The following is a 21,165-nucleotide window of genomic DNA, read 5'->3' on the forward strand; positions in this document are numbered from 1 at the left end:
AAGGACATAATCTTGGTTTGCTCGGACGGGCCTGGATTATACTTATGTTAATTATGTTTAGTGCCCTTTTCACTCTCAGAAGTGTCCTAGTTTGGATGACAAATTGTACAGTCACCCCAGGTTTAAGTGATATATCATGCAGTCTGGCTTGGAAAGTAAAGCCAGGAGAGGAAAAACACAGACACACACACACACACACACAGACACACACACACACACACACACACACACATGGACCAAGGACCTGAAAGGGAAGATGCAGCCAGAGAGTCGGGTACTAGGTGAGTTTAAGATTTCAGATGTGGTGGTCCAAGGCAGAAATGGGAGGCTGGCACTTCATTTCATGGTGTCTGTCTTCCTCAAGATGACGACAGGGCTCAAGGACTGAGTCAACAGTGAGCCAAAATGGAAGTTCAGCAAAGCATTTAAACAGATACGGAAAGTGGGCAGAGCCTTGGCCTGGTGAGGGAAGGGCAGGGGTCCCTCCATTTCCTGAGCGCTCAGTACACACTGTGCTGTGCTTCCAGTTCCGTGGCTGCAGGGGTTGTGGCCTTGTTCTGTGTGTATCCTCGGTGTTTGGCACAGTCTGGGCCTGTGTGAGCTCAGTAAATATCTGCTGAATGAGTGAAGAAAATGCTTTGGCTCTGGAAATTCTCAAATATCTGAGAGACAGGTTTTGGATGAGGTAGTAGGCCAGGAGGTATTAATTAACTTGTCAGTTTCCTACACCTAGTAAATGGCAAATGGAGAATTCTAACAGATCTGTCTCACTATAAAGGTCATACTGTTGATCACTACAATGTATTAGTTTTGGTGATCAAAATGAGACCCACAATAATTTGTTATTTGTCTCTCTCTCTCTCTCTCTCTCTCTCTCTCTCTGTGTGTGTGTGTGTGTGTGTGTGTGTGTGTGTGTGTGTGTGTGTGTCTAAATTTCAAAACCGCTCAAGCACTGACAGCTCTAGCTGAATCCATCAGAGGGTTCGGCTGCATAGTCAGTCACCGAAGAGGTGAGATTCTGTGGAAGATCCACAATACATAGAGATACTCAGGAAAGTGGAAAGCATACACAAATTGCTAGAACCTAAAGCAACTGCTCTGAGAGTGTTAAGAGAGGTACAAAGAACCATTGTAAACTCAGGCGAGTAGGTTTGAAACTAGAAGAAAAAGGATGCTGGAAAGGACAGTAGGAGAACGTTGTGGGACTCAGAAAGGCATGAAGGTATGGCAGAGGCCCCAGTGAGGGTCCCTGGTCCTCTGTCCATTGCAGATTAATACCCACAAAAAGTGGGACAAGCCAGATACTCAAGGTCACCAGGAATTTCTGTGAAGGGGCAAGGAGATGGGGAGGCATGTGATAAATTTACAAGATTTTTTTTGCTCTCACAATTCATAAGGGAGCTACACTTTGAACTCAAGGAAATAAATCACAAGAGAGAAATGAAATGTTCTCTTTCAGACTTGCACACCTACCCCCGTGGAGCGTGCACCCTATAAGGGAGAAGTCACCACACAGAAATCCAGAGTGACAAAGGAAGATGCCACAGCCGGGACCAGGAAACAGGCCCACCCCTGAAGTATGTGCTGTTGGTAAGGGACTGAGGGCAAGAAAAGTATTCCTGCATGAGAGCATATGAAATTAACATCTCTCCTCTTAAGGGTTGAAGAGACCAAGGTCAGAGGCTTAACAGTCATTGAAGACTCAAGGGCAGTTGAGCCAAGGGAAGACTGATCAAAGCAGAGCACGTAGATAAGCCTTCCAGATTGTAAAAGGCCTTGGGCTTGCTAGAGAGTCATTCTTTGAGATATTAGGAAACATTCAGTTACAACCTTGGAGAATCAACTAAGAGCAAGATGCAGTCAGGAGGCTGATAATATACAGAGGGAACTGCTTCAGACAGGGAGTACAATTTCATGGTCAGAATTTATAAATGGATTAGGACTTTATCTAGAAAAAATGGATCTTCATATTGTAAATACAACTGTGTTCCAGGATTCAAAATGAATGAAAAACGAATAAAATGTTGCTTCAAGGGCTATAATCCTTCGGGAAAATTCTTTGATAGTTCTGATTATTTCACAATTAGTTTTTGGAATAATATTACAGATACGGCCATTTCTGCAAAAGTATTGAGCACTTCATCAGTTTTCTCTATCTTTTGACATGAGATCTGTGTTTTTTGAAGTGCCTAGTATCATCATCCTCATCAGTTTTCTTTCTTCAGTTGTTCCTGGTGCTGCTCTGCCAGATCCCCATTTAACAGTGGCTTTGCTTTAACTTTACCATCTCCCTAACCCATCACTTCCAGTAACTTCATGAAATCTACATGTTTTGCCAGTTTTACTAGACTTAATTTTTTTTAACGTGTGATACGTTTTCAGACTTTTAACGTGTGGCCATCTGCACAAGATTTAACCCCAGAGGTTGACCTAATGGACCTGGTGAGACATTTGTGTTAATGAGAGGCACAGGTTGACAATGGTCTGGCTTTCTACATACTCTGGCACTGCACCTTTTCACATTTTCACAACCTCTGATTTCTGCATAAATCCTGTTCCTGCAGGGATTTGGATAATGAGGGCTTGAATTGCAAAGCCCTCTGTGCTACATGCCATGTTCTTTCATTATTGAATGTTGTGACTTTAACAAGGCTATCCAGCCCAAAGTCTCTCACCCTTTGTCATTTTCAGAATACCGGAATTATTCCAATCCAGGATGATTTTGTTAAAAATTCAGGGGAAGATTTAGCAAGAGAAAGAAATGTGATTGAATGCTATAACATGCTATTAATGACATTTATAGGAGCAGGATTAGTGTTTACTTTGATTATAGCATTTCTTGGGGGTTAGGTTTGAATTCTGCATCTCTTTGTGAGGGAAGATGTTACAGTGAGTTCCTTTTATTCTCTTCAAAGGTAAAATCAGAGGAAAGGTGGCAGGCATTCCCTTCACAGCCAAACATCAGCCCTTGGAGAAGCAAGCCCTATTCAACTCCCTGGGATCCTTTAGAAAAAAATCACCGCTCCAGGCTTCTTTGATTTTCTTTCAGAAGCAATTGCTGTCTTTCTCACTGTGTCTTTGTTGCTGCGTAAGGTTGAAGGTACAAATTTATATTATTGTGATGGAAAGGCTGTGTTGAAATTCACTGATGATACTTTAAAATCTCATCTTCACTTGTACTAGATTTCTTACTTTGAATTTTAAAAAATCATTTTCTTGTTTAAATAGTTTCTTTTAAAAATGGTTACATTCGTTTTAAAATAGCTCTGTGATTCTACTTTTCATTGCAATTAATAAGCATTGAGATCATTATTTTATATTGTGTTATCTGATTTATTTGTGTCTCCTAACTAGTGGGATTGGGATTCTGAGAGCTTGGTTTTTATTTGAGAACATGAGTTCCTGGCTGCGTCTCTTCCACAACTTTTGGAAATCTGGTCTCGGCAAATCCCACCTAATAAAATTAGATGCTCAAGATAAAAATAAGTCCAAGGCAAATTAACCAATCACAATGATGAATGCGGGATTTGAGAGAATTAAATGGAATCAGCATGGCTGAAAGAGGCTGTGTTAATGCCTTCCTTCCCCTACACTTCCTAGTCTATGGTATGATCCTTGTGTGTGTGCAGGGAAGCTAAAATTTCTTCTCCTGGGTAACTAGGTCAAGAGGGACTTTTAAAACACGGAATAAAATCGAGGCAATTATGCTCTCCTTGCAGGTGCATGTGCCCCCAACACACTCACTTAGGAGTATATTTGTGCATTTAACAAAGGACAGTAGCAATTCAGCTTACCCAGGTGTGATTTGTTTTGAGCACACAAAGAAAGGATGGTGAACTGCACCTGAAGATCCTTCTGGTTCGAACTACAGCTCGTTTTTTTTTTGTTGGTTAAGAGATACCTTAAAACACTTATTTCTCTCCTCTGCTTTGGCTGACAATGGAAACTCTACCATAAGACTACTGAATCCTCTCAAAAGAAATATTTAAATTGCTTTTGAAGTCAATTTCTACTCAACCTTTGGTATTCAGCTGAAATAGCCCCCCACTAAGAGGTTGACCCAGATCCACATGCTCCTCCATAGGAGGCCCCGCATACACCCATCGCTGCACCTTATAATACCTGCTCTACTTGTCTGTCTCCTCCAGGAAACTGAAAGGTTCTTCAGGGCAGGGCCTGTCTGCTTCACCATTATTTCACCAGCATCTAGCAGAGTACCATGCAATTGATGGGTATTCAATGGATATTTACTAATATTCAGATAAGGGAGGAAGTGAAGGAGTTTCCGCTCAGTTCTCAAATTCACATAGATGGAGTTAGTGAGAACTCTTGACAAAATAGGGACAAACTTTGTGGAGCATTTTAGTGTAAGGCTGCTTTAAATGGAGAGTACAGGTCATTATCTATTTGATAGATCTGTGTGGGAGAATTAAACAGCTATCGGATTCTTTATGAACAAGAAGGACATTAGAAATGAGTGTGGGAATTCCTTTGTTTCTTTTATTAGATTTTCTCGCAACATTTTTATGGAAAGACAGGTCTAAATAGTAATATAAAGCAATGGAAAAACATGATTCAAACTATTAATATGTAATACTATAGTTTTCAAGACTGCCTTGCTATACAAAGAAAGATCTGTCACTAACAATTGCATTTTCAAGGTTCGCACAAAGAGCAGGTGGAATGAGTAACATTCCCCTTCTGTATTCATCTTCCTTTGCCTCCCTCCTTCCCTAGGTACTGTGGTGGATTGGGAGGGAATCACGTGTTTAGTGTGGGCCCTAAACTTGGCTCTTCTATTTACTAAATACAAGGCCTTGAGAAATTTTTTAAATTAAAATATGAGATTATGGAAACATACAAAAAGCATCAAAATTAACACAACCACATCTCTGAACCTATCACCCAGTGTGAAAAAACTTTACCAATTCAGTTGAAGTCCCCTGTGTTTCTCTCCCTGTGATTTGCCCTGTTCCAAGATAACCAGTGTCCTGATCTGTGTCCATCATTTGTACCTTTTTCTTTTTTTTGACACGGAGTTTCTCTGTCAACCAGGCTGGAGTGCAGTCACTTGATCTCAGCTCACTGCAACCTCTGCCTCCTGGGTGCAAGTGATTCTCATGCCTCAGCCTCCCAAGTAACTGGGATTACAGGCTCCTGCCACCATACCCAGCTAATTTTTGTATTTTTAGGAGAGACAGAATTTTACCATGTTGGTCAGGCTGGTCTTGAACTCATTACCTCAAGTGATCCGCCCACGTCGGCCTCCCAAAGTGCTGAGATTACAGGCATGAGCCATCATGCCCAGCCTATACCTTTGCTGCATATGTATATATTTCTAAGCATGGTTTTTTATGTCAGGGATCTCCAACCCTTGGACAACGGTCTGCTGCACAGCAGAAGGTGAGGCGCGGAAGAGCATTACTGCCTGAGCTCCACCTCCATCAGATCAGTAGCAGTATTAGATTCTCATAGTGTGAACCCGATTGTGAACTGCGCATGCCAAGAATCTACACTGTGTGCTCCTTATGAGCATTTAATGCCTGATGATCTGAAGTGGAATAGTTTTATCCAGACACCATCCCTCCCAACCCCCATTCTGTGGAAAAATTGGCTTCCACAAAACCAGTCTGTGGTGCCAAAAAGGTTGGCAACAGTTGAAATCTTATAAAAGCACAACGTAGTATGTATTGTATTGATTCCTGCTTTTTTGTAGTCAACATGTTTGGGAGTTGTTTTCACAGGCCTGGCTCTGGTTATTTATTTTATTGCTATGTAGGATCCCATGGTAATAACTACATCACAATCTATTTACGCATTCCCTTGTTTAATAGACATTTAGATTGTTTCCATTCTCTTGCTATCACAAACAACACTGTCATAGGCATTTCTGTGCAGGTTTCCTTGTGGACAAGTCTGAGAGCTCCTCCAGGGTACATGCCTTCAGCACAGAGAAGTGGGATCGGTGAATCCTAGGGTGGGCCCTTTCTCTCCTCACTTAAATGCTGGCAAATTGTCCTCCACAGTGGTGAGTTACGCCCTCATTAAGAGAGTGTACGAGTTTCTGTTGCTCCACATTCTTCTCAACATCAGATATTGTCCAATTTACTAATTTTGCCATTCCGATCCATGTAAAAGGGATCTTATTGAAGCTTGAATTTGCATTTCTCTGATCGCTAATGAGGCTGAGCTCCTTTTCATTGTGCAAATTAATTGACTTTTCTAAGCCTCTATTTTTTCATTTGTGAGAGAAGAATGATAAGGGTATCTGCCCAATACACAAGGACGCTGTGAGGGTTACGAAACCCAGTCTTGTGGTCAAGAAGTGTTAGCTATGATTACTGTGTTAACAGCCCTCGCAGTGAGTTAATAAATGATGTGCTACCCAAAGACTGCCAAAGTTGACTGTTACTCTTTCTGTGGAGAAGTTCAGCATGCTTTGTGGTTCTAACTCCTTTGGCAGTTGCAGAAGCATGGCCAAGAATGGGAAGGATGAGTGAGCCCAGGCACAGGGTGAGAGTGTCAGGTGGGCCTGGAGAGCATCAGTGGGCATGCGCCCAGGTGCTAGCACTGTGAGATGTGTGAGTAGGAGCACAGACTGAAATAAGGGGGTGGGTAAAGCCTCACTCTCAAGGGACCCGTACAGGTGCAGCAGGCCCAATGTCAGCATCCAAGACGACCACGGCAGACCCTTTTCTCTCCATTCTCTCTGTGCATGATGCAGCATTCTGTAGGGAAATGATCAAGAGCTTGGTAGAGGCTTTAAAGTCACAAGAGCTGGATTGGAACCAGTTGAGCAAGATAGATAAACTTCCTGAGCCTCAGTTTCTCTATTGAAAAAGTAGGAGTAATTAATAATTCCTTCTTTTCACGGGATGGTTGAAAGGACCCATTGGGATGGCACATGCAAAGCCCCAACTCACCCTCAATGGTAGACAGAGTCAGCCTTGTCTCCTTCTCCTGCCCCACCACAACTATCAGTCTTTTTGTACCTATCTATCCCACACAGAGCCCCCTGAAGGCAAATATTTAATTAGGGTTATTTTTGTCAAATGCACTTTCTCCCTTTACTCCTTTTTGGAGAATATCTGTGGACAAGTTTTAAAAAAAAGAAACACAGAGCAGTGTGTCCATCATTTATTAAACACCGGCTGTTTATAAAACACAGAAGCAAACTCCTTAGTTCGGCTGCCACTGTTCCTCAAATGCCTTGCACAGGGAATGGCACAGAACAGTGCTCAGTAAATCCTTGATGAGGGAATGAATTAATCTTGGGAACAGAAGACGACAGAGGAGGAGGAGATGAATAGTTCAGGAATGAAAAATAACACTACAACAAATCATTATTTGTGTCCAGGGGTCAGGACTGCATTTGTCTTAAGAGCCATCCTAGTGTCAATAGTGATTGTAAAATAAATAAATGGCACTGGGAGTGGCCTTCTGAGACTCTGTGGGCCTAGGAGAGCTTGAATAACCAGGTGCAGGAGTGAGAAAGCATTCAGGGCTTTTTCAAGCAGTGGTTTTTTTGTTTTTTTTTTCTGCCTTATGATAGGATACAGTCTTCAGAAGAACATAGGACCTTAGCTTTTTCTTTAATAAAACCTATAAATGTGCTCAATAGAGTCTTAATGATAATATTTATTAGGCCTTTATTAGGTGCCCAGACTTGTGCTAAGGTCTGCATAGATGCCATTGTTTAATTCTCTCTGCAGCCCTATGAGGGTAATATTATTATTAATTATTATTATTAAACAGATGAGAAAATGAAAGCTAAGAGAAGTTAAGTAATTGCCCAGAGGCACTCGGCAGGTCAGTGGGTGGCCCAGGAGATGAATTCTCGTCCATTTGACTCCACATCACCCCTCTAATGTATCTCTTAGTCAAGACTTTGGAAATAACCCACTCCTGAATGATGTACAGTTGCCTGAACATCATTAGAGCTCAGAAGAAAATATCGGGAGTTCACAATCATTAAGGGCTCGCCTAATGAGCCTCTACCACTGTACAAACATTAGTTCATGTGATCCTTCCAACAACAATATGAGGCAAGCACTGAGATTATCCTCACTGTATACTTGATGCAACAGGCATAGGGAGGTCCATTAACTGTTAACTTTTCAGCATACACAGGATGACACGGAAAGGAGTTTCCAAGGTGTATTAAGCCTTTTCAGTAAAAAGAGTTTCCAAGCCTCCCCCAACAATACCAGCGATCGTGTATCATCTCATCTCTACAGTCTTGCTAAATACTTTCTCCAATTACTAATGCACAAAAAGCCAAAGTGTAAGAAATGATTTTCTGAAATTAATGGCAGTTATGGAAGCAGGCTTGATTTCTTATGAGAAATCTAACCTTCAGGTATGGATGTCTCTCTTGGAGCAGCCTGAAGTTTGGTTGTCTTGTTTTTTTTTTATACATTTTATTTTAGAGGATGGAATCCAAATTTGATGTTTTCCTCTCTTGAACCCAAAGTCAAGAGCACAGGTGGGAAATGGAGGCTGGTGAGTGGTGGGTGGGAGAGACCCACAGTGCCAATGACCTCTGAGTGGGCTACTTTTCCAGGTGGGGGTCACTTTGCTGCCAAGAAAGTATCATAGACTAGTGGGGGCCTGGCCATACTGGCCCTCCAGTCATCTGAAAACTGAACTTGAAGCAGTCAATGAGGACACACCATTCCTGGGCTGTCCCATATCCATCAATGCCTGTGTCAGGGGCGCTTCCCATGATGCAGAGTTGGCGTGACCGCAGAAACCTGGCATTAGTCTTCGCTCTGCACCATTTGCTTGTAGGGCTCCTCCAAGTTACAGCTCTGCTCTGAGCTTCCCTTTCTTCACTTCTGAGGGAAGAGGTGCAGCTGTGGTGTAGGAAAGGGTGAAGAGCACAAAATCTAGAATCAAACTGGCTGGGTTCAAAACTTCTCTCTGTCACTTGCCACATGTGTAACTTAGGCAAATCACTTAAATTTGCTCAGCCTCACATGTCTCATCTGTAAAACAGGGCAATAATATTAACCTACCCCTGGGTTTGGGGGAGAAACTAAGACATAAGCAATGAACATTGCCCTGAGCACAAAGTGAGCTCTTAATCAATGACAGCTACTATTATTTCTTTGAGCTTGACTGCCTTATTGCTCTGCATCAAAGCAGGACAAAACCATCTGCTGTCATCTTAGAAACTTCCAGTCTCCTTTGAGTCACAGCTGATGGCCACTGCTGCTCAGTAGTACAATTACAAAACCAAAGCTGAAAGGCAAAATAAACCCTTCAGACAAAGAGGTTCCCTAGAGATAGATTATTACCTCCTGCTTACTTTTGTGGGTTCCCTGATTGATATGGTTTGGCTGTGTTCCCACCAACTCTCCTCTGGGATTGTAGTTACCATAACCCCCACATGTGGTGGGAGGTAATTGAATCATGGGGGCGGTTACTCTCATACTGTTCTTGTGATAGTGAGTAAGTTCTCATGAGATCTGATGGGTTTATAAGGGCTTGTCCCCCTTTTGCTCGGCACTTCTCCTTATTGTCACCATGTGAAAAAGTATGTGTTTGTTTTTCCATCCACCATGATTGTAAATCTCCCAGCCCTGCAGAACTGTGAGTCAGTTAAACCTCTTTCCTTCATAAATTACCCAGTCTCAGGTATGTCTTTATTAGCAGCATGAGAACGAACTAAAATGCTGACTTAAAGAGTGATTTCTGGCTGGGCATGGTGGCTCACACCTATAATCCCAGCGCTTTGAGAGGCTGAGACAGGTGAATCACTTGGGGCCAAGGGTTTGAGACCAGCCTGGCCAACATGGAAAAACCCATCTCTACTAAAATTACAAAAATTTGCTAGGCGTGGGGGTGGGCACCTGTAATCCCAGCTACTCAGGCGGCTGAGGCGGGGGATCACTTGATCCTGGTCAGGGGGCAGAGGTTGCAGTGAGCTGTGATCACACCTCTGCACTCCAGCCTGAGCAACAAAGCTAGACTCCATCTCAAAAAAAAAAAAAAAAAAAAAAAAAAAGACGACTTATTTCTTATTTTAACCGTTGAGGTGCACAGAAGCACAATCTTGTTGCTCAGGTAATTTACGAAACTACTTGAGAAATAGACCTTACTGTTTTCTTTTCCAATTTTCTCATGAGCCAATTAAACAGTAAGTCATTCAGTCTCACCAAATATATTATTTTGGCTAATTACTGGTGAATGAGATGTCAGCAATCATTGGAATAAAACACTTCTGCAACACATTCTTCTAAAGTTGTAAATGTTTTGGAACTTTGTTTTCACAAAAACCAAACTTTAAACTGAAAGTGTTTATTTCTCAAAACTAGTATTATAATAGACAGAGAGAGTTGTGCTGGATGAAGTCATCGTTATATTCAAACATAGTTCAGACTTAAACTTTATTCAGATGAGAAATAAGAGCATGAAAGAAATTCAGGGGTAGAAAGGCCTTTTCGTTTCTTATCACAGATGAGGAAAAGGAGGCCCAGAGGATATATGACGCTGAGATCACCTCCTTGCTCCCCTATTCACTGCTAGCTCTTGCCCTTAGACAACTAATACTTATTGAGTATATATTATGTGCCAAGTATTGGCACCAGGGATAAAATTGTGAATTTAAAAAAAACATTGTTTCTGCTCTCCTGGGAAAAACAGACGTTGGTCACAAGCCAGCCTCAATATATAACTGTAGTACTGCAAAGAAGGAGGATACAGGGAAACAAGAACCTGAAAGAAAAGATTTGGTGATCTGGGGAGTGGTCAGGGAGGACTTCCCTGAGGAAGTGATATAAGAGCTGAGACCTGATGAATGAGTAGGAGATAACCAGGCAAAAGAGGGAGGGAAAGGCTTCCTGCAGAGAGCCAGGTGTGCGGCCATGCTGGGGAGGGTGAGGACCTGGAAGGGTGAGTAAGAAGTGAAGGCTGAAGTGTGGGGCTGGGGTAGTGGAGAGAATGAAGGAGAAAGATGAGAGACAGCGAGAGAGATATTGAGAAAGCCGGAGAAAGAGAGAGATGGTCCTAGAGGAACCAGGACAGTTTTTCTTCATCCTAAGAGCAGTAAGAAGCCTTTGAAGGGTTTTAGGCAGAATTCTGATCTGATTAGAACAGGATTCCATAAGGATCACTGGAGCTATAGCACAAAGGATGAATTGGAGAGGACCAGAATGGAAAACTACAGGCCAGAAAGTAGGCCATTGTGGATGTCTAAGCCAGAGATAGTGATAATTTGCACAAGGGTGGTGGTGGTGGTGGTAGAGATGAAAAGTGGGACATTTGAGGAATATTTTATCAGTTAAATTACCAAAAAAAAAAAAAAAAAAAAAAAAACATGTTTAAAGGACTGTGTCAGGGAGAAAAGGGAACCAAAGATGATTCCTCTTTTTCTGGCGTTTGAAACTGGATGGATGTTACTGCCATTCTCAATGAAAATAAGACCAGATTTGGGAGACAGATCAGAGGCTAGGTTTTGGACACCTTATATTTGAGATGCCTGTGAGATATCTAAGCAGAGAGATCAAAACGGGTGTTGAACACAGAGAGATGAAAGCTGAGTCCAAAATTAGATCTGTGAGCCTTCTCCAAACAGAATACACTTCCATTTCCTTACCTACAAGCTGGAATCATTGTAGTATCCACTTCAAGATTAAATAAGAGCGTGTAAATAATTCACCCAGCACAGCAGCAGCACACAATAAGTAGTGCTCATAGAAATCAGCTCTCAATATTTCTATGAGGGAGCTTATTTCCTGAAGTCCAAACTACTCAGTCACCTGAAAATAGTGGCCCTATAGATAATCATAAGATTCAACACCTCAGGTGAGGAAAACTTTTAATTTATTAAGTAACGAGATCTGAAGGCTAATTCTTCTTGGTGGGAGACTGCAGTTTCTGAGCAGTAGTGCCTAATTCTGCAGATGTGATTAATGTAAAAGTTCTCAATTTACCAGGCCCTTAATATAATCCCATGAGTTTTGCCACTGAATGTGCTTCAGTTTTGTAACCTAGAAACCACAACAATGAGCAATGAAGTCAGGATGATGTGAGATCGCGTTTCTTCCAATCTTTTCTGAAATGTGGTGGGTACAAATAACTAAATACAATTTAAAATGTGAAACAGTGTCAAGTTCTGGCAGCGTGTCTCTTCCCTGAGACGTACCTGTGCCTTTGAGTACTGTGCACATCATTCATTCAATTCCTCAGTAAACATTTGCTGACTCTGTCTTTCTTCCCAGTTATGTGCTAGGCTCCCAGAATGTAAATCACTGTGTCGTACATGACCAGGGCTTAACAGGGTGCAGTCACAAAGTAACTTTACTCTATTTAACCTTCCCCTATGGTCCCTTCAAACCTATTCTGTGCATTCATTCTCTCCCCTCTCCCCTTCCCTTTCTCTCTCTTTCTCTCAGGTGAGATCTTGGCCAGATCCAATAGCTCTGATGATCATGTTTACATGGCAAGAGAATAGGAATCTTGTTCTGGCATTTAAGAATCAATTTCAGTCTAATGACCACAAAACTACAGTTCAGTCTAGGATAATAATTGAAACTCTTGAACCCATGTGTACCCCAGTTAAGTCAGTTTGATCTTCTCACTAACCACGCCCATTTGCTGCTCTCAAATCCACGACCTTCTCCCCACTCACCTGCTTGACCAGAAGCAAATGGTCAGAGATTGCTAACACTCCAGTCAACTACACAGCCCCACCTTGTGTGATCTGGAGCAAGCCACTGAAACCCTGTGGCTCCATGTCATTACCTCTACAATGCTGATATTTTGTCTACCTCACTGGATACTCATGAGGCTTAAATGACAGTATTTTGAACAACGTCTGGCACTTGATAAGCCCTCAGTACCTGTCAACAATTACTATTCCTAGTGCCTTCCTCTCTTCTGCCTGCAAGTATACTTTGTAATAAATCAATGGTGTTATCTTTTCTTCCCTATTTCAATGCTTATTCGAAGCCGGAGAGTAATTCTTGACTGTGTCAGTCCTTCCTCAGCTTCTACGGGACATGGTACCTATTCTGAGGACCACTGGCCACAGATATTCTGCAAGAGACTGTAGTTCTGATATCCCATAGTACTTTTCTCATCAGAGTCCTTGCCTTGACAGAACCTCTCAAAGGGTTGGCTTTGAACAAAGTCAGCAGTTACACACTCCTGTTATTGCCCCTATCATGTGGCAGTCTCCCCAGCTGGGATATGAAATCAACCAGGCAGAGACTATGTCTTACTCATTGTTGCATCCTAGTGCCTGAGGTGATGCCAGACAAAGGACAGGCACAACTGTGGAAGTCAGTTGGGTGGTTCTTCAATCAGTGTAACAGAACCGTCACAATTCCAGTCCTAGGGACATTCCCAAAATAACTGAAAACAGGCATTCAAACAAAAATCCATATGCGAATGTTCGTAGCGGATTATTCATAATAGCCAAAATGTGGAAACAACAAAAATATCCATCAACTGTCGGCTAGATAAACAAAATGTGGTATATTCATGCGGTGAAATAGTATTCAGCTATTAAATAAGGCATGAAGTACTGATGAGTGCTACAGCATAGATGAGCCTTGAAAACATCTAAGTAAAAGAAGCTAGACACAAAAGGCCACATATGTGAGTCTATTTTTATGAAATATCAAAAACAGGCAAATGTGCGGAGACAGAAAGCAGATTAGTGGTTTCCACGGGCTGCAGCAAAGGTGAAATGGGGAGTGACTGCTTAATGAGTATGGGATTTCTTTTGGGGATGACATAAATATTCTGAAATTAGAGAGTAGTGATGGTTGTACAACCCTGTGAATGTACTAAAAGCCACTGAAATATACATGGTAAAACTGCCATGGTTACAACAGTACATTTTATATGTATTTTATCACAATTTTAAAAAAAAAAAACTAGAAAAAGGAAATAGGCTTCACATAACCATTTTAAAATAAATTGGTTAATGTAAGTGAGGAATTTGGGAGTTTAGGTGGTTGAAAAGGAAAGTTGGAGAGAGGGCAGTTGAAAGGCAAATGTCTCCGAATGGCAGCAAAAGGTTTCAGGAGCCCATCTGCGATGTCCCTCAGTTTTCTACCCAGAGATAAAGAACCAGGTCCTTCCTTTTAGGGGCTGTAAAAAAGTCACATTAGAAATCAGCAGTCGTCTACCGTGAGAACCAGAACTGTGTTAGGAGACAGCTTTGTTATCCTAAGTTCTGTAACTGAGCATTTCCCGGATCAAAGCAATTCCTTAATTCAACGAGAACCTGTAGGTCACTTCTCTGTGCCGGGCAAGGCACCCTGCGTGCTCTATCCTTACTGCCTCCGAGGTCATCCACTTCCATCCTCTGCCCGCTCTCCAAGATTAAACTCTGTGGGAAGTGACCTCCAAAAGGCGACGTTGCTCACGGCCGTGAGATGTGACCACAGAGTTAGATGTGACTTGAACGGGCTACTGAGAACGGTGTCCAGGGAACTCTCTCTGCGCAGGTCTCTGCTCCCTTTCTAAGCCGCGTGGCTTTGGGAAGTCATGCAACGTCTCTGAGCTTCCATTTCCTCAACTGGAGGTGGTTAGCATTCATGGAGTCTTCCTCACAAGGTTGTTGTGAGGCACAGATCGCTCTGAAAACTATCAAATGTCAGAGAGAGGTAAGAGAGCCCCATTTTGACAGCGTTTGGGAGTCCAACAAGCAGCGTTCAGCGGCTGGGAGGCCAGGGCCAAGGGACCTCTGCACTCCGGGCCGCGGGTTCCTCGCTGGAAAACAGGAGCGTCGTCAGAAGTGTGTGGGCGAGGAGAGGATGAGCCTGCAGCCAGCGAAGGGCGGGACGGGGCGCCAGCCGGTGAATTACGACGACTGCAGAGGCTCCAGCGCGCACGGTTTCCCTAAGTCAGCCCAGGCCCTGGAAAGGGGCTGCAATCGCGCAAGCCTTCCCGACCCCGAGTGCGCTCGGGTCCTGTTCCTTACCCAGCGAGGTTCCGGCCGGGCCTGTCTCCAACTCATCTGTCTTAGGAGCGGCCCCGCGAGTCCCCCGGAGGCTGCGGAACGCGGCCATCACCTGCTCGCTGCAGCGGCTTCCACTGCTCTCCGCGGCTCCTGCCTTTGCCCACCCCTCCCGCTGCAGACGGGCCCCCTGGGAGTTGTTCACGCTCTTGCCCCCCCCCACCTCTTCCCCAAGTTCTATTTCCTTTTCTTAAGTGGTTTACAATCCTCTGAGTCGTTTTACAATTTGGGGCCAATCTCACTGTAAATATTTCTCTTGTCTTGGGATTTCTTGTTGCAAGAAGGCCTGCTTTCTCCTTCCTAAAAGAACAAGCACGCCCATACCAATCGATATGCACCGCCCTGCACAGGTCTGGGGAGAGGGAGAGAGGTTTCCAGAACATTAAGGAGACGTGGACACAGCCCTCGGAGCGCTGTGCTAGGGAGAGGCTTCTCGGAGTGCAGGCAGGAATGCTAGGCAGGCAGGGCTGGGATTTCAAGGGAGCTCCTGAGAAGAGGAGAGGCTCCCAGGATTTCTTTGTTGCTTCGTTTATAGGCAAAAAGGAGAAAATGGAGCATCCTGCATCTTAGCTGGAGGGTCTTAGACAGTGTGGTTATGCCACTTGGTCTAATGGGAAATAGGAAAATGCAGGCATGAGTAGGTGTTTCTGTTTATTGAAATTCTTTGGAGGATGCTGGCTTCACACCAAAAAGGAAGAAGTCTTAGAACAAGAGTGGGGCAGGGTGTGGGCAGAGTCAGTGCCACAAAAGGCACAGCCTCAAGCACCACATGACACGTGACAGGGACAGGAGCCCTCACTTAGTGTGAGAAGACGGGTTTCATCACTTCTCAGCTTGCGGCCTGGACGAAGCCACTTAACCTCTCTGAACCTCACTTCTTGATCCTCAACTGGAGGTGATAATACCTGCCTTGCTTACTTTACCACATTGTTAAAAGGTCTATAAGAGAGGAACTTTGTGAACGATATAGCAATCTGAGTGCAGTGTGATCACAATATGAACGTTTCACTCGGTGTCAGTTGCTCTGGAAGAAAAGTTGGTTTGTAGTGAAAGAAGATGCAGCATGAGGAAGATTGTAAAGGCAATGGAAGGTTTAAAAATAGATTGGTGAGATCACAGTAATAACAGAAGGGCACTGTTGAGGAGAGGGTGCTAAAGAATGGAGAAAATAACTAGGATCTGAGCAGGAAGTTTATCCCTGGCGACTGAGCAGGAGGAGGTGTTGCTGGGTCCCACGGGAGGAAGCTGGAGGTTATGTTCGCGGATGTGCAGAGGAACGGGGTTAGGGGAACAGCTTTGATGTGAGCATTTTCCATGAGTCACCATCTCATCCATATTGAAGATCACATGCAAAAGCCAGAGCCAGGAGCAAGATGCCAAAGCCAAGGCTAGGACTGAGCATGAGGACCGATGGGGAAGACGCACGGGGCTGGGAGGACCGGGATGGTGAAATGAAGTGGACATTCCAGGCGAGTTCTGGGAAAGCCCAGCAGGGGCGTGGGAGGAGGTCAGCGGAGCCCGGAGGCGTCTGATCACGGGTGCTGGACCCGCCATGAAGATGGGGTGGAGGCCAAGAAGATCAGATCTGAAGGAGATGGAATCCTGGGCGCAGTGGTCCGGGTGCCCCTCAGCCAGGAAGGAGACCTGGCAGGCCTCCTGGAACAGGACCAGAGCTGCAGGGCAAAAGGAGGTCCGATTCCCAGGAGTGAGCCAGTGGCTGCGTTTAGGTCTTGCTCTTCCAGAGAGCAACCAGAGACAGTGAGCTCCTGTGCCTCCTTAGTCCCTAGCCCTACGCCTGTGCCCGGCACACAGAAGGCACCGGCTCAGTGTTCGTTGGAGTAAACCAACAAATGAATGACAAATGAATACGGTCAGATTGAAAACACCCAAGAAGCCCTGAATTGTGTTCCCCTTTTTTGGTGGCTTTGGCAGCCGTTGGCTTTCTTTCTGGTGAGAGCTAATGGGCAGACTCTCATTGTCCCTCCTGAGGACTCCTGGCCGTCTAGCATGTCCCTGGTCCCCTCCTGTCTCTCTGTATGGTGTCCGCCCGCAGGATGGTCGTGTCTCACTTGGAGGCTCGTTTCCCTGGCAACGTGCTTCTACATTATGCCGTTCTCAACTGGCCTCTAGTTCTCAGGCACTGCTGTACTTTATCCAAATTTCTAACCATGGCAATTCCTAGCCGTATTTACATCCAGTCTTGATACAGAATCCCTTAAATTAAGGGAACATTGTCTTCTCAGAAATTAACTTTAGAAATGAATTTAAATGCATTTTAAACTAGAAATATAGTATTTCTTCACAACTTCCTTGCCAAGAAACACCTCTTCTTGTCAGTCATTTTCATTGACTCTTTCCAAAACTGTTTTCTCCTCATATATTGAAAGTCAGCCCTGAAAAGAATCTCTAGGAGAAGCATTTGGTTTCAAAAATAATGTCTGTCTCTCATACTTTCACCCGTCTCAGTAGACTCTGTCCCCACTGTTCACTGCCATCATCAGGCTGCTGCTGTCTCACTGTCAAGACTGAGAAGACCTGAACATCATCGCAAGCAAATATAGGAACAAAAGTCACGGTGAACACTTAATTTTGTTTTACCATGTCATTTTTATTAGACTGGTCCATTTGTGTTTTCTAAGGCCCTAACATGGTTTTCATCCCTTTAATGAGGATGGATCTTGCTGACCCATTCTCTATTCATATAGCGTATTTTTTTTTTTAACCATAGTCTCTTCATCGACTGTAAAGTTTTAAGACTTTGCTTTGTTTTTGTTTATTGATACAAGGTCTTGCTCTGTATCCAAGGCTGGGTGCAGTGGCACAAAATCAGCTCACTGCAGCCTCACTCTGCCAGGCTCAAATGATCCTCTCATCTGAGCCTCCCAAGTAGCTAGGACTACAGGTGTGTGCCACAACATCTGGCAAATTTTGCTCTGTCTTGCTTTAGTTTTTGTAAAAAAAGAGGTTTCACTACATTACCCAGGTTAGTCTTGAACTCCTGAACTCAAGCACTCCTCTTGCCTTGGCCCCTGTAAGTGTTCAGATTGTAGGCGTGAGCCACCACTCCCAGGCTAAAATCTGTAAGACTTGTAAGAAACACTCATATGGGGGCCACTAATGCTGGTTGAGGATCACCTCACATTTTCTTTTCAAGGTGAATTGTACCTCTTCTAGCAGAACTATCTGCCACACGCATACTACTTGCAGCCCGTGTGCATAGGCATGCCCTCAGTGCAGCAGCTGATCCTATTCCTCACTTAAGGTCCTTAACCACCATTCTGTGCCTTCCCATAAAACACCGTACTGATTCCCACATTTGATATCTCTGTACATATGGCCTCTGATGGCTCAGTTCAATGTATTGCTGAAGTCTTCTGTCTAGGTCCTGAGCATCATCTCAAGCAAATCTAGGTCCTTTCCTCAATGCTTAATGAGCCGCTAAGTAGCAAACCATTTATTGTGGCTAAGGTATAATCCCAGATTCCTTAGAACAACTTCTCTCTGACTGTATCAAAGACGTGATGTTGATTTCTTCTGCCCTTTTTTGTCTGCATTGAGAGCTGCGCTACACACAAAGATAAAGAAGTTTCATTCTGACTGTGCAGCTGCACTATGACCGACTCGTAAGTGTTATGTTCTGAAGAGTTGATTCTGCATAATGCACATAGTGTGATTCTTGAAGGGGAAATTATTTGCTGGTTGTTCACTGTACCAGGTTGAATTGTGTCCCCCCTCCAAAAGATATATTCAAGCCTGATATGGTTTGGCTGTGTCCCCATCCAGATCTCATCTTGAATTGTAGCTCCCATTATCCCCATGTGTTGTGGGAGGGACCTGGTGGGAGATAATTGAATCATGGGGTGGCTTTCCCTATACTGTTCTCACGATAGTGAATAAGTCTCACAAGATCTGATGGTTTTATAAGGGAAAACCCCTTTCACTCGGCTCTCATTCTGTCTTATCTGCTGCCATGTAACACATGCCTTTCACCTTCCTCCATGATTGCGGGGCCACCCCCACTATGTGGAACAGTGAGTCCACTAAACCTCTTTTTCTTTATAAATTACCAAGTCTTGAGTATATCTTTATCAGTAGTGTGGGAAAGGAATAATACAAAGCCCTAACTCCCAGTACCTATAAACATAATCTTATTTGGAAATAGAGTTTTTGCAGACATAATAAAATTAAAATCAGGCCATACTGGATGCCAGTGGACTGTAATCCAATAACTCTATTTTTTTTTTGAGATGGAGTTTCGCCCTTGTTACCCAGGCTGGAGTGCAATGGTGCGATCTTGGCTCACCGCAACCTCGGCCTCCTGGGTTCAGGCATTCTCCTGCCTCAGCCTCCTGAGTAGCTAGGATTACAGGCACACGCCACCATGCCCAGCTAATTTTTTTTTGCATTTTTAGTAGAGATGGGGTTTCACCATGTTGACCAGGATGGTCTCGATCTCTTGACCTCGTGATCCACCTGCCTCGGCCTCCCAAAGTGCTGGGATTACAGGCTTGAGCCACCGCGCCTGGCCAACTCTGTTCTTATAGGAAGAAAGAACGTTGGACACAGAAAGAAGACTGTCATGTGAAGTCAGAAGCAGAAATGGGTTTATGCTACCATAAACCAGGGAATGCTGGGGAGTGTGAGCAACTGCAGAAGGCAGAAGAAGCAGGAGAAGATTCTTCACTAGAGATTTTGGAGGGAGCATGATACTGTTGACACCTTGAATTTGGCTTGAATACATTCACCAGCTGAAAAACTAGATAGATAAAGGGGAGAGGTTTGAATTCTCCAGAATCTTCCTGCCTTCACGGTTCAGCCCTGCCAACGATAAACAGGAATTTGTTTTTTGGGTGATAACACTTTCTCTACTTTTAAGAGAGAGAAACTTTCTCTACTTTTGTGAGGAAAAAAAAAAAATATATGCTAGAGAGTTCTTCCTTTCCTGGCGTGTGGTAACATTGTTGCCCACAAGGCATTAGAGACTTATATTTGAGATAGTGTCTAAATACTTATAACTCCTCCTGAGGTATGAATGTTGGACTTCCTAATGAGGGGCCACTTGAGAGCCACCTCCCCTCGTGCCCAGCTTGTGACTTAAAGATGCCCATTAGCCTACAAGGGCAGCAGGCAATTTGGAGATGGGCTGTGATAAGTAATGGGAGTTGTAAATGTTCCATGTAAATTCCCTCCCAGGAAAAAGCTCTGAACCAAGTGCTTTTAAATTAGTTTTTGTTTTGTTTTTGGAGAAGGGGCTCCAGAGCTGAGGGATGATGGAGAAGCTGGAGTAGGGATGAAAGCAAATGTAGTGATTTGTTAAGGAATCAATGGTGACAGCCAACATTGTGGGGTGGGAGGAGCGTCAAGTGATGCTGCAGCAACAGAATTGGTTGGGTGTTAGAGAGCAAGATAATTACAAATAAAGCTCACTTGTAAGCTGAGAAAATCAGGAAAATATTTGGGTCTTTGAGATCAGGAAGGGCAAGAAATGGGAGATGAGGATGAAGATCTATCAGGCTCCCTGGCTAATAGAGCTTGATAGCGTTCTCAAGGTCATTGCCACTAGTTGCCCGTTTTAAAAAAACGAGGAAACTGAGTCCCAGAATGATGAAGCTAACTCATCCAAAGTTCCGTAGTTAGCAAATGGCAGAGCCAAATTCAGAATCCAGGACTCCTATCATCATCCCATACGCTTTCCAAATTAGAAATCCAGAACCGGAAAAAGTGAGAGGGCTTATCTCGATTTTGTAGCATTTCATTTTACAGCTGGTAACACACAACTTCCTCATAAGAGAGGGTATGGGGCAGGTCACAAACTGAAAGCTTATGGTTTGACCTCCACTCATTTTTAAATTAATACTCTAACTTATGTCTAACATTGAAAGATTAGGCAAGTTCCCATACCAATCTGGATTTTTGGCTGCTCTGGGAAAAAACAGTTGTTCCGTCAGAGATTTAGTAAGAGCCACTCTCCTTTCAAGATGAGGCATCGTCTAGTTTACCCTCATCCCCTTGGTTGGCTTCATATTATCCACCTGAATTCTCTAGGCCCTGGTTTGCAACCTCTGCGAGGGCGGAAGGAAAGCAGAGACCCTGAGCCCCAGACTGACAGTTGAGATTGTAAATGACAGGGGTGAAGGGAAGCGACCAAAGGAGCGTGGAACAAGGAGGAACTGAGCCCCGAGGCCACAGAA

The 21,165-nt window shown here is 43.8% G+C and overlaps 1 protein-coding gene across 2 annotated transcripts in view; it reads left to right on the top strand.

Moving 5' to 3' along the window:
• The window catches only part of DPYS (dihydropyrimidinase), an 82,982-nt gene extending 79,665 nt beyond the window's left edge, over positions 1 to 3,317 (top strand). The window contains exons 9-10 of one of the 2 annotated variants that reach the window (XM_035276612.3): positions 1,460 to 1,590; positions 2,916 to 3,317. In XM_035276612.3, the coding sequence (XP_035132503.1) occupies positions 1,460 to 1,576 (117 nt within the window). In that variant the 3' untranslated portion in view covers positions 1,577 to 1,590; positions 2,916 to 3,317. The remainder of the gene's footprint in view (positions 1 to 1,459; positions 1,591 to 2,915) is intronic. The other variant, XM_035276611.3, reaches the window with a different exon arrangement.
• The last annotated feature ends 17,848 nt before the right edge of the window (positions 3,318 to 21,165 follow it).

The sequence above is a fragment of the Callithrix jacchus genome, chromosome 16, assembly GCF_049354715.1.
Source record: "Callithrix jacchus isolate 240 chromosome 16, calJac240_pri, whole genome shotgun sequence".
Taxonomy (NCBI): domain Eukaryota; kingdom Metazoa; phylum Chordata; class Mammalia; order Primates; family Cebidae; genus Callithrix; species Callithrix jacchus.